General features: G+C 37.2%; 2 protein-coding genes across 5 annotated transcripts; both read left to right on the top strand.

The window, feature by feature from the left end:
- Nucleotides 1–529: 529 nt before the first annotated feature.
- On the top strand, nt 530–11292 carry LOC103986224 (glucosidase 2 subunit beta). 4 transcript variants are annotated; one of them, XR_671789.3, is made up of 17 exons: nt 532–757; nt 873–986; nt 1210–1305; nt 2527–2766; nt 3768–3943; nt 6298–6390; nt 6482–6577; nt 7348–7666; nt 7805–7894; nt 7968–8069; nt 8370–8427; nt 8555–8623; nt 9369–9456; nt 9534–9595; nt 10324–10375; nt 10484–10603; nt 11155–11292. XR_671789.3 is itself a non-coding variant. In XM_018826773.2 (16 exons), the coding sequence occupies exons 1-16, from the start codon at nt 646–648 to the stop codon at nt 10544–10546; spliced, it is 1824 nt and encodes a 607-aa protein (XP_018682318.1). In that variant the 5' UTR covers nt 530–645; the 3' UTR covers nt 10547–10834. The 4 variants fall into 4 exon arrangements, 2 of the variants coding, with proteins under 2 accessions (XP_018682318.1, XP_009402436.1); XR_671788.3 differs by lacking the exon at nt 11155–11292 and adding an exon at nt 10705–10834; XM_018826773.2 differs by lacking the exon at nt 11155–11292 and having other exon boundaries at nt 530–757; nt 6488–6577; nt 10484–10834.
- Nucleotides 11293–12129: 837 nt separating this feature from the next.
- On the top strand, nt 12130–15648 carry LOC135639231 (pyruvate kinase, cytosolic isozyme-like). Its single transcript, XM_065153054.1, has 3 exons — nt 12130–12490; nt 14018–14479; nt 14556–15648. Exons 1-3 carry the CDS (start codon nt 12260–12262, stop codon nt 15366–15368), a joined length of 1506 nt encoding a protein of 501 aa, XP_065009126.1. The 5' UTR covers nt 12130–12259; the 3' UTR covers nt 15369–15648.
- The last annotated feature ends 962 nt before the right edge of the window (nt 15649–16610 follow it).

Below are 16610 nucleotides of genomic sequence, written 5' to 3'. Positions count from 1 at the left end.
AGTGTTTAGCAGGTCATATGGCAGACTCTACTACTCTCGTAGTGCAGATTGTGCTGTATTCCATCTCAATGTTGTGGCCTAAATCAAAATTAGTATGCCAATCTTTCTGTGTCACAAATGTAGGGATGTTTTTTTTAGATCTGGATTCATCTAACTTCAATTGGGACACTCATTAATTAGATTTGGAATCTGTGCAAATCAAAGGTAATGGACCTGTGATGAGTTGGAATACTTGACTAGCTAGTTCAAATAGGATGAGATTTATTGGGATTAATACTGGTAATACAAAGTTTCTGTTGTTGTATTATTGAAAGGTCTCAGGGTTTAAATTTAAATTCATATCTATCTTATTTTTTTTTTTTTAAATTAATCGGTAATAAAATAAATAAGAAATTTGTGGGTACGCTACTCGTTTGACATTAACAATAAACACCACTAACGGTTGCTGCACCAGGTTGGATCATACAAAAAATCGACGGCTAGGATCTCGCCAAGCAGGTGTTGCGCGCTCGATCTTCTCCTAGTCATTGTTCGGTCGGGTGTGTTAATTAAACCAAGGCGATCCCTCTCTGCTGCTGCTGCTGCTGTTGTGCTCTGCCAACAACACCGCGGAAGAGACGAAGTGTATCCGCTCACGAGGGACCGATGAGGACCCATCGCATCCGAGTTTCTATCGCGATCTCATGTTTCTGCTTGTTGTGGGTCGGCGGATTCACCTCCCTTCCTCCCCGCGAGCTGTTGGGAATCGCCCCTCAAGGTGCTCTCTTCGATCGCGCTTGTTCCTGGTTCTATTCGTCTTTTTTTCTTTCCCTCGATCTCCCTTTTTCTTGGGGAATAAAATGGCTTACTGTTTTGATTGCTCCGGTTGGCAGATGAGGGTTACTATAAGTCCGATGTGATCAAATGCAAGGATGGATCCAAGAAGTTCACCAAGCAACAGCTCAATGATGAATTCTGCGACTGCCCCGATGGAACGGACGAACCGGGTCAGTGTCTCCGTGGAGGGGACCTTTTTCACTTTCTTTACCGCTTCTCTTATTCTTGATGAGGTTGATGTTGCAAATTTGTTCCCGTGTTGTGGGTTTCATGGACAATGGTAGGATTCTACCAAGAAGGTCTTAGGATTAGGTTTTCTGGCGATCCATTTGTTATTGTTTTATTCGATTCATTGGATTTTCTGAGTTCGGTTCTTCTTCTTGGGGTTTGCAGGGACATCAGCCTGCCCAGAAGGGGAATTCTATTGCCGGAACGCCGGGCACATTCCGCGGACCATCTTCTCTTCTCGTGTGAATGATGGCGTTTGCGGTATAAAAATCACCATTTTTTTCTTTTTCTTGTTCTCTTTGAACAACTGCTTGGTTCCACCTGAAGCTTTCTGCTTATGCATGTGTTTTCAAACAGGAAATATAAAATTTACTCGTGCTACGCTGTAATGGATCAGTAGAGGAAGAAAAATAGTAAATTTGTTGTTGCTTTTTGGTCCTTCAAGGACCATCTTTTAGGAGGATATCAGTTGCTGTAATTCAGGGGCACTTTTGAACACTTGATTATGGAATTCGAATTGTGATCACGTGCTATACATCGCATACTGAAGTATGCAAAATTCCTTTGTTATTTCTTTTATACATTAATTCTTCAGTTTCACAACTAGGTTCAAGTATCTAATTACAGATATTAGCTGCTAGCAGAGTTATTTTAGTCCTGCAACTCACAAAATGCTTGGCATACAGTATTAATTCATGATGCAATATATATTATCCGAGTAAGTTTCATCGTAATGATAACATGCATTAGCACATTATATATTCTCCTATATTTGGATTTTTTCTGTTTTTGGTTTACTCATGGAAATTATCTCACCCAGAATCAGAAAAGAGAGAGAATAAGATGAAAAATGGATGCTAATATGTTCTTCTAGATTTAGACCTTTCTGTTTTTGGTTTACTCATGTAAAATTTTGAAGTCACCTAGAAGTAGAAAAGAAAGAGAGAGAGAGAGAGAGAATAAGATGAAAAATGGATGCTAATATGTTCTCCTATATTTAGACCTTTTCTGTTTTTGGTTACTCATGTAAAATTTTGACCAACCCAGAATTAGAAAAGAGAGAGAATAAGATAAAAAATGGATGCTTATATGTTCTCCTATGTTTAGAGCTTATGTGTTTTTGGTTTATTCATGTAAAATTTTAACTCATCTAGAATCAGGAAAGAGAGAGAATCAGATGAAAAATGGATCCTAATCTTTGTTTACACCAGGAGCTTCTGTCAATAAATTCATTGTTGCCTGCTACATGAGATTGTTATTAGTGCATCTAATCCCACTAGTAGAATCTTAAATATTATCTTCCAGTAGGTTCAGTCAATAAATGAATTGTTGTCTGCTACTTATAAGTACATTAAATGCCACAAATACTATTACTGGGTTTTTGTATTGTATTGTCTTCTTCAGGCAAGAACTATATGATTTTAGGTTCATCTGCAGAGATTTTAACCTTCATGCTGCATTTGCTTATTTTGTTACATATAGATTGCTGTGATGGGAGTGATGAATATAATGGCAAATCAAACTGCCCAAATACATGTTGGGAGGCTGGGAAATCAGCACGTGAAAAATTGAAGAAGAAGATAGCAACACATCAGGATGGGTTAGCCATCCGGAAACAAGAACTTGAAAAGGCAAAACAGGCATTTGCCGAGGATGAAGCAGAGCTTTTGAAGCTGAAAAATGAAGAGAAGATACTTAAAGGACTTGTTGAGAAACTTAGAGGTGTAATATTGTTCATACAAATTTCCAATTGAGTTTTAAATTCAATTTTTTTGTTATTGGTGTCCAGATGACTTTTATAAATATTTATACATTTTTTAGAAGTTATGTTATGTTCTAATTAATAAATTACAAAAGTTCTGGATTCTTTGTAACTGCTGGATTCAAATTTCAGTGCCTCACCTGTCACATCATCTGACAAGAAAACAATAGACTACTAAATGCTGCAAACTCAGCTATCAGATTTAACTTGAATGCTGGATAGGTCACTGCAACTGTATCCTTTGAAGATTTATTGGAACTTCACTATTATTGTTTCTGATGACCCAACTTGAAGGCATAAGAAATAGTTATACAGTAATTGCAATGTATCATCAAGTTTTTTTAATGACAGTGAATTGCCACTTCTTCAGCTATGTGTGGGGCATCTTAACTATTTTCTGTCACCGCTCTAGATCTTTAATTTTTAGTCATAAATCATGTAGAAAATATTTTTTTTCTCGCTACAGTGTTTAATTTCCAGGTTTTCCTGCATTCTGGTGATTGTGGCATTTATACACATTTTTTTGCCCTTTTTATTGCTTTCTACACCTAGCTGTCTGTTTCAACTTTAATGCTTGTATTAGACAAGAATTGAGGAGTTTTTCATATATACCTTGATTAGTTAAATTGAAGGTGTAGACATGCATGCAGTTCTACATTTATTGAAAGACAGAACTAGTCCCTTTACGTTGCTTTTAGTGACAATTGTGACTCATGCATGCTAGGTCCATAACATATATAAAATTTGCATCTTGAGCATCCTATGAGGGTTGTTGCTTTGAGTTGAAGACCAATTAACTGAGCTATTATGTTTAGTTTATTTCATGTGGTAGCTACCATGCAACTCAACATGATCCAATTTGTGATTGCATTAGATTAACTGGTATCATATCAAGTAATGTAGATGCCGTAATATGACGTAATATTTCTTTTGACATGATTTTTCTCTACTTGCTATGCAGAGCACAAAGAAAGGATAGAGAAAGCAGAAGAGGAAGAACGTTTGAGAAAGGAAAAGGAAGAAAAGAAACAGAGAGAAGCTGAAAGAAAATCAACCGAGCAGAACAGACCATCAGAGGAATCAGCACAATATCAATCCGAGGGCACTCAGGACACACCGATGGAAATGAACAGTCAGGTTAACTTAGTCTTTAAATTTCTTACTATGTTATACAACTATGCACCAGCTGTAATCATGCCTCAGGTGTTTATTTCTGATTTTCTGACACTCCAACCAGCTGTACCCATTTTTCAAAAGAGAAAAAAGATCAAACAGGTTACTCTATTATAATGAGGATGAGCCTTGGTAAAATAGTAAAGGTGTTCCTTTACAATATGAGTTTTCAGGGACTTTCATGCACTAGGCACATCTGAGTAAAGTTGTTTCTTTGCAACAGCTATTGAGGGCTGTCAACAGTTATTATGGAATTATAACGACCTAAAAAGTGGCATGGTGATAGACAAGTAAGTTAGATGTTCAAAAGACACATTGGATTGGTATGTACTGACCAGTATTTTATGGTTCCTAGCAAGAATATTTGATAACTGATTCTTTTCTTTTTTAAAAATTTTTAATTTTTTTTAATCTGGGCAACTGTTGATAGCTTTCAAGAGCTGTTGATTGTCAGCAAACCTCCTCCTCATTCTCCTCCTCTATGTTGATGCTATTTTTGAACCACCATAGGTTGGGATACTCGCGGGCGGTTAGGGCCCTCTAGGACTTGGTTTGTAAAGAAAATTCCCATTTTGTTCCCCATGAAGACTAGTATCATCTCCATGAAGTCTGACAGGATCAAAGTGTAGTGCGGTATGGGTGGTACAGTTGGTGTTAATTGTTGCAGCAGAGGTGGGTTTGTGCTGATGTGGTGGGACCAAGTCTTACCGAGCTTATGGGACTTCTTATCAATTTACACAGTTGTCATCATCAATCCAGGCTTGGGAAGAGTTGGAGTTTCTCTGGGTTTTACAACCACCTGAAAATGTAGCATAAAAACCATTCGTTGGAGCTCTTACACAGGCTTTGAGGTTCCTTGTTACTTCCCTCGCTATCCACCAGGCTGTATAGATGAAAAAAAAAATATTAGAGCTGAAAATTAATGATCTTTCAGGAGGATGCAATAGGGAGGTGGCTAGCTAAGGTTCATTAGCTCAAAAAGGGCAACCACAAACACCAAATATTTTCATGCCTTGGCAAGTGAATCACATAAACAATTGCAGGATTTTTCAGATTTTATCATAATACAAAACTTTCAGTATAGCTCTCTAGTTTCAGGAAAATTGCAACAATATTAATTAGGTTTTAAGTAGTTGGAGGAACTATCTAGATACATCAAGGTATGCAATTTCGAATAATACCGTTCGGTACGGGCGATACGTACCGGTTCGTCAGCTGACCGGTACACGGGCCGCCTGTTACCGGACAGAACGATATATATATATATATATATATATAAACGAGGCGACGTCGTGTTGCCTCGACGACGTCACCCCGCATGGGAGAAGGAAAAGGCGACGTCGTCTTTTATAAAAAATATATGTATACATATATATATATATAATATATATAATATTATATATATATATAAATATATATATATATAAACGAGGCGACGTTGCCTCGCCTGGGAGAAGAGAGGCGACGTCGCTGAATTATATATATATATATATATATATATATATATATATATATATATATATATATATATATATATATATATATATATATATATACGATTCGGTATACCGCTCGGTATACAGTATCGTACCGTACCGAGCGAACGACGAAACTTCGGTACGGTACGAAATTGCGAACCTTGAGATACATGTTTTGTGGTTTCGGTGTGTTCATAGAGAATTATGAAAGGCCTCATTGGCTTGAATTAGAGGTGTCATGTGCAGGACGATAAACACCAGAAAGACTTGGATGGAAATTTTTCGAATGGTGAGAAATAACATTTTAATCTCAGATCAATAAGTGATGCAACAAAGATTTATATACTCCATCCGCAAATTGTTGAGACTAAAGTTTTTGTGCTCCTGTGTTTATGTGAGGCAATCACTTCCATGTTAGCTGAAATCAGAAGTTTTGTTTTTCTATTCTTCATATTGTCCTACATGGTATGCTTGATAGTGGCTTCAGCTGCCATAAAGTTTATTTTCCATATTGTTCAAAACCCTGGAAGCTTGAAGTGATACATCAAAACAAGGAAAATATGCAGAAAATATTGGATGGTAATGTCACGTGTGAAATACTTGGAATTAGTCGTTTCATTTGTCTGGTTAAGGAAGTTCCCATATGGTTTTCCTCTATTTCATCTGTCTTCATCATGTTCATTCCTGGGAAACCTCTTGGACTTTGTTCCTTATTGTCATAAATGTGGTAACCAGAGCACTTGCCAGCAATCATTCTAGAAATTATAGTTATGCTTGTTCTTCTAGAAGTCAGGGCAATTAGTATCCTCATGACATTCTCACCTTTAGTGCTTATGGCAGGACTCAGTGGAAATTGGTCATGAACCTGTGGTTCCACCAGAAAATGAATACAATTCTAGGATTGAAATTCCTGCTGTTCACAATGTGGGTCAGGTACTTGAATCTTTTTCACGTTGCTGTTATTTTGGGCTTTGCATCAGTATTTTCTATTTGATTAGTATCGGATACTTTCTTTCTTCAATAGAAGCAGGTTGCGGACAATATTGGTGAATCCATCACATCTGGTCATGGTTCTGATGATGTAAATAATGAGATACCTTCAGGCCATGCTGCAGATCAGGTAATAAAGCAAATTCATGTCATAAGGTAGTGGTGTATGGAAATTTGATGTTTAAGTTTATCAGTATCTTACTCTCTTGGACTCTTCAACCAGCGTATGTACTAAAAGGTGAAGGTAGTACCACACTTAAAGCTAGTACTAACGGTGAAAATTGGAGCCAAGGAGGTGAAATCAGTAATGGCTTCATGAGTTATATTAGTCAATATAAATTGAAGTTATCTGGTTCATCTGGAAGACATTCTTAGGATCTGGAATCATTACTGATTGCTGAAACTCACTGGTTCCAGTTGAATTGACTGACTAACCAGTCAAACTGAATCTCTTCAGGAAGCGACAACTAAAATAAAAAACTTTAGTATCAGAGATGCATTGATGAGACTCATTCTGCTGTAGAAAATGGATTTTCACTGTATCTTTATGCTTAACATAGTCCATTGTATAATGTTATGATAGTATTAACTAATGTAGGGACAGGATGCATTTCCACTATTTCATCTGAAACATGAAGTTTTTTCTTTGGCTGCTGTTGCTGCAGTCATTATTGTTTTTGTTTTTTCTGAAATCCTTTGTAGAAAAGACTCCACAGTCTAGTTTGTTTATCTATAGACAAAACTTAAAAGATTAAAGAATGTGTAGCATGGTCCATGTTCTATTATTATGATTTTCCAGCTCATGGCGTGAGGAAGAGAATATTTGCTTACTAAGTTGATAATAATTTTGCAAGATTCTTGGATCAAAGTTGTAGTGTATGCTTATAGTGGAATGTACAGGAGCACATCTCTGGGAACACTGAGGGTTTGTCAAGAGAAGAATTGGGTCGACTTGTAGCTTCTCGATGGACAGGGGAACATGCTGAAGAAAGGACAAATGAACCTAATGATGCAAATGGGGAACAAGAGGAGCAAAATCAGGATTTTTCAGACAGTGCAGAAGAAGAAAATTATGACAGTTATAATTCTGACAATGATGAAGATAGACATAAGTTTGATGATGATGATATCCAAGACGTTGCAGCTGAGGAATATGGAAATCATGTTGAACCTGATGGCTCCTATGACCACGACAAAGATTACAAATCTGAGTTTCCAGGTTTTGGTTGCATTATTCTTCTACATGCTGATTTGGCTTTCTTGTTATAGCCAAATCATGTTGTTAATGCTTTGTGAATTTGTCATGGTCAGGAATATTGAGTCGTTTACTTTCTTTTTGTGGATTTAACTTCCTCAGGTAGTCCATCATGGCTGGACAAGATAAAACAGACTGTTCAAAATATCATTCAGGCGTTTAGCTTTTTCAAGAGTCCTGTGGATTTATCTGGTATATTATACTTATCCTCAACTACTCTTAAAGAAAGCATGAGGTTGTGCAACTCAGATTTTGACATCTGCAGTGGCTTCTCGTGTAAAAAAGGAATACGATGATGCAAGCTCAAAATTGTCGAAAATACAATCAAGAATTTCTGGTCTGTCTGAAAAGCTCAAACATGATTTTGGTAAGCATGTCATATGAGATAATGGTGGTATACTGATGAAGATCATTTTCTAGTAGCTGTGCTTATTAACATGCTTATCAAATAAATAAAATTAAATGTATTTATGATTAGCCTGTTTAGCTGTCTTCAGTCTAGCTTAATCAGCTGTTTAAACATACATGTCCTAATCACTTGGCCAAAATATACCTCTCTTGAGACTTCGACATTCTCCTCTCGTGTCCCGTTTCATGATATATGTGTTATTGCATATGTTCATTTGAGTTAAATGAATAACAGGCTAAATTTAACTTCTCTTGCCAGGAAAGGAGAAAGATTTTTATTCATTTTATGATCGTTGCTTCGAGAACAAGCAGAACAAGTATGCATTATCAGTTTCTTTTGTGTGTGTGTGTGTGTGTGTGTGTGTGTGTGTGTGCTTATGTCAAATGCACTTTGCTTGCTTCATTTAGTAATGTGTTTGTCGCTTTTGGCTTTGTTGTTGCTAGGTACATTTATAAGGTCTGCCCATTTAAAAAAGCTTCCCAAGTTGAAGGTCATAGCTCTACACAGTTGGGGTAAGTTTAAATTGTTTAATACACCTTCACTGATGAAGTTCGTATCATTTATCAATAACAGACTCTGACGTCTCATATTTTTGTAAAGTTTAATATAATATCCGAAGTACAAAACTAAGCTACATAGCTAGGTTTTGGATTCTGATTTGGTCTACAGCCAAATTCCAAATTTCATTTTGGATTTAGGATCATGAAAGGGGTTGATTAATGAATATTGAAAACTGAATTGTTGATACAAGTATTTTGGTATCATTGAACACATAAATAATGTGCCATAATCAGAAGGATTTGTACTATTGCAATATCATACAAGCCTTAATGTGATCTCAAAGGGCACATCGAGCAATTGAGAATCGCATAATAACTTGCAAGTATTTGTTGAGTAGAACTGATCTATCCAAGTACAGATTTTCTTTTCTTTTATGGATGTCATTGATCTTTCATGAAAACTATTTGTGATTGTCAACCTACAGGTTGACTAGCCAGATCCTATCCTATGGACTGCCTGTGCGGCAAAGATCATGTTGATTCATGATTGTTCTACATCATCTCTTTCTTAGAAATTAGAATAACAGAACCTTTACTTCTGAAATAAAAAAGAGAGGGTTTCACCCAGTCAGAGTGGAAGACATAGCAGACAATTTGTTACTTGAAGTTCAGGAGTATCATTGTGTCACAGAATTGTCATCATTATGTTACCAACATGACAATTCTAGTTGATTCGGTTGTCTGCTTCTTGTAACAGGCGCTGGGAAAATTTTGATGAATCTTACAGAGTCATGCAATTTTCAAATGGAGACAGATGCTGGAATGGCCCAGATAGAAGTTTAAAGGTAGAGCGCTTAATAGTTTGTCAAGCTTTTGTGATTTTTCATAAGGTTGATTCTCAGTAGTGGTGTCCCTGAAACAGGTTAGGCTCAGGTGTGGTTTGAAAGATGACCTTGCTGATGTAGATGAACCAAGCCGATGCGAGTATGACATTTTCTAACCTCAATCCACCTCTCTTTGCAAATTACTTATGTTCTTATTTTGATTTTTTTGAGGTTCTCTTTTGGACGATTGTCCGGTAAAATACCCTCTTTTTGGGTTTTTTCCGGATGACACTCCCTTTTCAAAATTCTCAAATCATCACCCCCTATTTTTAATATTCCAAAAATACCCCTTAAACAAGTTGCCATTTTTTCCCACCCAAATCCAAAATTTTCCCACCAATTGTTTACAGTGTTTTGTGGGTTGGTTTTTATCCACAAAATACTGCATAATATTTTTAAAACACTGTATAGTGCTTTGTTTTAAAGACACTATACAGTGTTTTTGATGTTACAATTTTTTTGAAACAAAAACACTATATAGTTTTTAAAAAAAAACACTATACAGTGCTTTTGATGTCATAGTGTTTTTGAAACAAAAACACTGTATAGTGTTTTGTGGATAAAAAACAACCCACAAAACACCGTAAACAATTGGTGAGAACTTTTTGGATTTGAACGCCAAAACACTGTAAACAACTTTTGGGGGTATTTTTGAGATTTTTGAAATAAGAGGTGATGGTTTGAAAATTTTGGAAAGGGGTACCATCCGGAAAAAACCCAAAAAGAGGGTATGTTCTCGAGTAATTGCCCTTCTTTTCCTTCTATTCATTTTTTCTGACTGAACTATTCCGTTAACTTTTTTCTTATATTGATGATTTTCCATGTCAGGTATGTTGCAATTCTGTCAACTCCTATCATATGCCTAGAAGAGAAATTGAAGGTACCTTATTATTTTTCGGGTCAAGTTTCCTATATAATTATTTTTGTGGAAATTAAACGTATTTAAATCAATGTAAAGCTTACAGTACAATTCTGGTAATTCTGATAGGAACTGCAACAAAAGCTCGAGGATATGAACAAAAGACAACCCTCAACTCACGATGAGCTATAGCCTCTTCAAATTTCAGAAGAACACACATTGGAAGATTACACCATTCACACAATTTAGGTATGGAGGCTCTTAAACCAACTTCTGAAAATATAGAGAATTTTTCCAATGCTCTATCTGAAGTGTAAATCTCATGAATCAACCTCCCCACTTTTCTCAAGTTTTCAGGCTCACTTCCTGATGCTGTTGTAATTCTGATTTAGAAGCACACCCAATCATGAGGGAACTTTTTAAAACTTAGGAGTTATCGACAGTCTTGTACTGTTGATTGGTCAGACATTAATCTCTCTATTGCATGGTGTATTTTTGGTATGGTCTTGTTTTATGCAAGATATTTACATGCAGAATATGCTAGTTATTGAAGGAAACAGATTCATTGAGAGTTGTGAGCATACTTCAAAACTTTTTTGACCTGTGATTGTGGACCTTTGATTATTAGTAAGTTTTGACTTAAGAAGGTTACCATTCACACAATCCCATGTTTCTGGTTTATGCATACACAAATTCTTGGTTTATTAATCTGTCATTTGGTATATGATCTTTCTTTTTTGTCAATATTTTATGAAACACAATTTTGTATTGTCCTCCCCCCCCCCCCCAAAAAAATAAAGTACACAGGAAACTGGAGCCTGAAAGGGGTCAAAACCTGGAGGCACTGATCTTAATTTAGATCGGCCGACTCCTCTTGACTCATTTCATCAAGCCTGCAAAGACCACAGCTTCTCTAAAATTGTTGACGCAAAGCAAAGCAACCAGGTTGGATGCTATGTATTTGTTTACAAATTTGTTCATATGTTTCTTGCAATTGCTGCAAATGTTGAACTCCTTGCATCTTTTTATCTAACTTTATCACCCCCCACCAGGTTTTTTTACTTTGATTGATAGGGCTGAGAAGAGAGAGACTGCTATGGGTAAGTCACATGCCTCAAGTGCTGGTAATGGGTTCAAGGATCCGAAACCCGATCCGATATTTTATCCACTCATGTTTACTGGAACCCGGTGTGGATCTTATAGAACTTGAATCTGACCTGCAACATCGGGTACAATTGATCCGAAAACTTATTGGATTTAGATTTGGATCCGACCTGGTACCATCCATTGATTAAATATTATATTGTTTAAAAAGAAATATCCAACTACATAAAAATAAATGACGCATTAACAACTCCAGTATTGCAAATTCAAGACACATTTCTTTGAATAACAACAAAGTCAAACTAGCACACAAAGTAACTCCAACACTAAGATCTCCACAACAACATCTACTTTTATCATCATAAGAACATCTACAAAATGAAAATGAGAAGCAAGAAAACAATTGGGGCTTTTTAGGAACAAGAAAATAAGAAGCACGGTGTCCTCATCTTATAGTGGGGCCGGCTGTGCATCTTCTCCAATCAATAGGCAGGTAGCCGGGTGGGTTGGCAGCATGAGGTAAGAGAATACTCTTTGATCCTTCTCCCAGCTTGTTCGGGCGCGTCAACTAACCAGGGGGAAGCACTGACGAGGTTATTCTTCTCCGCAGGGGAAGTGCACCGCGGACCCGGTGTATATAAAGCGGGCAGGCACAACTGCCCCGGCTTGCTTTGAGCTCCGTCCGCCTTCTCCGCATTCCCCAATCGATCTCGATTCCTCCCCGCCCGATCGCTGCTCTCCTCTCCTCCTCTTCTTTTAGTCTTCGATCCTAGGGTTCGATCGGCTGAGCTTCGTCTTAGAATGGTGCAGCAGGCTTCGACGGGAATGAGGCCGAAGACCAAGATAGTGTGCACCTTGGGCCCCGCGTCGAGGTCCGTGGAGATGCTCGAAAGGCTTCTGAAGGCGGGGATGAACGTGGCCAGGTTCAACTTCTCCCACGGATCCCACGCCTACCACCAGGAAACCTTAGACAACCTCCGCGCCGCGATGGAGAACACCGGGATCCTCTGTGCCGTCATGCTCGACACGAAGGTCCCCCCTTTCCCCTCTTCTCTTAATCCCTGAGGTTTCCTTTTCCCCCTCCCAAGATTTGCTTCTGTTGGGATACTCTTTGTCAGTTGCATATTTTTATGAGACTGATACAAATTATTGATATCTTTTATCATTTTTGTCGTAGATTTTGATGCCAATATCTCATCTTATTGGCATTATAATCCATGCCCGCTTATTGGATAAATTTAGGCCCTCGATTCTTTTTGTTTATTTACTTTGAATTACATTATTATTCCAGCATACTTTCTCTTACTACTATTTGCTACTCCTCCGAAGTTCTACTCATCATCGAAAGCGTCAGATATCTTAGTTGATAAAGACTATTATAGTTTATCATAAGGTTCTGGATCGAATCCCACCTTCCCGCTATTTATACTTTGCACACAAAAAAAAAATCGATCATTAATTTCTATTTTTGGGTGATGATGAATATGCATTGAAGATATGATCATTCTTTGTGATGTCTAAAGCTATAATATAAAGCTAGTGAGGTTGGCTTAGCTGTAGCGCAACTGCTATTTTATACATCACTTTGTAGTAGTTACTAAATGCCGCAGAAAGTTGTGGTTTTTAGAGGATGTTTGCATGCACTTTTGATGAACCATAGGGAAAGACTTTTAGACACTGTGAGATGATATGCATTAATTTTATGGGGATGCTGGTATTTTCAGATTGTGTGTGTGACAAGTGTTGAGGGCATGTATGCCTTCTGTACAGGGGAAGGATTAAAATATGTTCTATGTATATCTGTGACCCATCTGTTATCTTTAAAGGAGATATGCTCAACCATATTGTAAACTCGGGTGTTGTGTATAATATCATCGCAATAGATTTTGCGGATTTTTATGGGTATTGGAACTGATAATAAATACAAGGGGCAGATTTATTTGTACATATACTACTAATTTTCAGTTTGTGCTCATACAACCTTTCTGCAGGTAGTATGTACATATGCAAAGATTCTGACTCAGAAAAATTGTTATTATCATGCATACATCATATCATGTTTCTTATGAATACCATTCTCATTAGATCACTTTAAATAAGAGAAATACACATCTGAACAACTCTAAGGCATTATTAACTTACAGATTACATTTGTCTTGGGTCTGGCTAATCTTAGTCTAACATGTCAGGAGTGTAGCTGCTATAATTTCATAGGTCAGAGTCATTGGAAGGACGCAATGTGAAATAGATAAAGAAGTTGATAGTGACAGTAGTTGAGAACTTGGGAATCTTAGAAACATGCAGTTTGTCAATCCGACATAGAAGGTGAAAGTGCAGTTTGTAGTGCAAATCTATACTTGCCAAGAATCATTGTGCTGATAAATTTTCTTTGGTGATGAGGTTAAAAGTTAGTTAATTCGGCCAGGTTCCATGAAAAAACTTACCCAGGAATGTTGACATTAGACAGCATGAAATCTGCTTGGTTTAGAATGTGCATGTCAATCATTGTGCAAACGTGAAATGGAATTCCTGTATTGATATTTGTATGGTAACTCACAGGGTCCAGAGATCCGGACTGGATTTTTGGAAGATGGCAAGCCTATCCAACTAAAAAAGGGTCAAGAAATCACAGTCACCACGGATTACACAATAAAGGGCAACGAGAACATGATATCTATGAGCTACAAGAAGTTGGCTGAGGATTTGAAGCCAGACAGTGTGATACTATGTGCCGATGGAACTATCACGCTCACAGTTCTTTCCTGTAATAAGGAGTCGGGGCTGGTATGCTGTCGCTGTGAGAATTCTGCATTGCTCGGAGAGAGAAAAAATGTAAATCTTCCTGGTGTTATCGTGGACCTTCCTACACTAACTGAGAAGGACAAGGAGGATATCCTAAGATGGGGCGTCCCAAACAAAATTGATATGATCGCTTTGTCCTTTGTACGCAAGGGTTCTGACCTTGTGGAGGTCAGAAAGGTTCTTGGTGCACATGCCAAGTCAATCATGCTGATGTCCAAGGTCTGTTCCTCTTCCTGAATTCATCTATGTTTGTGTACACAGTTCAGAGTTCTTATGTTATCCAAATTACTTGCAGGTGGAGAATCAAGAAGGGGTGGCCAACTTTGACGATATTCTTGCCAACTCAGATGCATTCATGGTTGCACGGGGAGACTTGGGGATGGAAATTCCTATCCAGAAGATATTCTATGCCCAGAAGGTGATGATTTTCAAGTGCAATATACAAGGAAAACCCGTTGTGACAGCAACTCAGATGTTGGAATCAATGATCAAGGCCCCTCGCCCCACTCGAGCGGAAGCAACTGATGTTGCCAATGCAGTTCTCGATGGCACAGACTGTGTGATGCTCAGCGGTGAAACAGCTGCAGGTGCTTACCCGGAGCTAGCAGTTCAGACAATGGCTAAAATTTGCTTGGAGGCAGAATCATATCTGGATTATGGATCTGTTTTTAAGGGAATCACGGCAGCAGCACCAGTTCCTATGAGCCCATTGGAGAGCCTTGCATCATCAGCTGTCCGAACTGCTAACTCGGCTAAGGCATCTCTCATCTTGGTCCTGACCAGAGGAGGGAGCACAGCGAAACTCGTAGCAAAGTACAGGCCAGCAATTCCAATACTATCAGTAGTGGTTCCTGAGCTGAGGACAGACTCTTTTGACTGGTTCTGCAGTGATGAGGCTCCTGCGAGGCACAGCCTTATATTTAGAGGGTTGATTCCGGTACTCAGCTCTGCAACTGCAAAGGCTTCAGACACGGAGTCCACAGACGAAGCTATTGAATCTGCAATTGATCACGCTAAGTCATTAGGACTCTGCAAGTCTGGAGAATCAGTCGTGGCACTGCATCGAATTGGAGTTGCTTCCATAATCAAGATTTTAACAGTCAACTGATTAAATGACGATAGCTGAAAAATCTTCAGGGGACAATTCAATTTACTTCTTGCCATGACAAATTTATCGACTAGTCGTTATAAGTTCCTATTTGAACTTTCCAGGTCTGCTCTTTAACAATGCCTAGTCACTGAATCTGTAGGTTATTTACTTTTGAGGAATGTGTTTATTGAAGTTTTGTGTCTTGATTCTGAACTCACCTCTCTTCAGGAGGGACTTCTTGAATACTTTGTTGTTTTGGTCTTGTTATAAGTATGTTGTTATTCATCTTTATAATGCACCCTAAGACTGGTTAAGGCTGCTTTGTTACATATGCGTATCAAGAATTTAGAGCAATTGCCCGAACAGGAGTCGTGTTGCTTGGTCTTGCTCGAGTGCTAAGAAACTTGACTGCAAAGCTGGATGCAAGACGAAGGCCACAAGTCTTGATCCAACAAAGCCGGAAGCATCCTTCCACTTCCTTTTGGCCCCTACAAGCGCTCTTTAGATCTTATCATTTAGATTCTCATTCCAAAACATAATGTCATGACCATTTACAATGAAACTTTTTTAGAAATCAAAGAAAATAACTCATTATATCATTCTATTATCTCTTGAGTCACATTTTGTCTTTAAGGAGTCACTTATAACATATTCTTTTATAATTATTGGACAATTCAATGAGTTTCTAGACATATTTTTTTATTATATTATATTATTTTCAGAATCATTATTTTCTGACTTATGAAAATAATGAGAGATCATTTTAATCATTATATCATAATATGATTCTCGTAAATATACTATATAATCATCAAGAATGATATATCTTTTTTTTCTTTTAGATTTTTTCAAAACTATGATTGTTCTAAAAGATTATTAGCAATGACATCAACATCATATGAGAGTTTATTAATATTATTTTATTATTTATCATCATCAATGATTTTAGTGATTTGAGGAGTAATAATCTTTCGAATATAAAGTGATAAAATAATATCAATCGGTCTCTCATTAATATCAAGATTAAAATTTAAAAATTTTACTTTCATTGATTCGTTATTTTTAGAAATCTTACAGATTCAACTATTCTTATATTAAAATAATAAAATCTATATCCTTTGAATTTTTCTAGATAAATAATAAAATATTTTAAAAATAATTTTTAAATTTATTTTTTTTATCGAAGACTATTATCTTTATAGAATAATCCTAAATATGTAAATGTTTCAGGTTAAGTTTTCTACCGGTCTATAACTCAAA

This window comes from Musa acuminata, chromosome BXJ3-5 (assembly GCF_036884655.1).
Source record: "Musa acuminata AAA Group cultivar baxijiao chromosome BXJ3-5, Cavendish_Baxijiao_AAA, whole genome shotgun sequence".
Classification (NCBI taxonomy): Eukaryota; Viridiplantae; Streptophyta; class Magnoliopsida; order Zingiberales; family Musaceae; genus Musa; species Musa acuminata.
The sequence above is the reverse complement of the archived record's forward strand: the minus strand, read 5'-3'. Positions and strand labels throughout refer to the sequence as shown.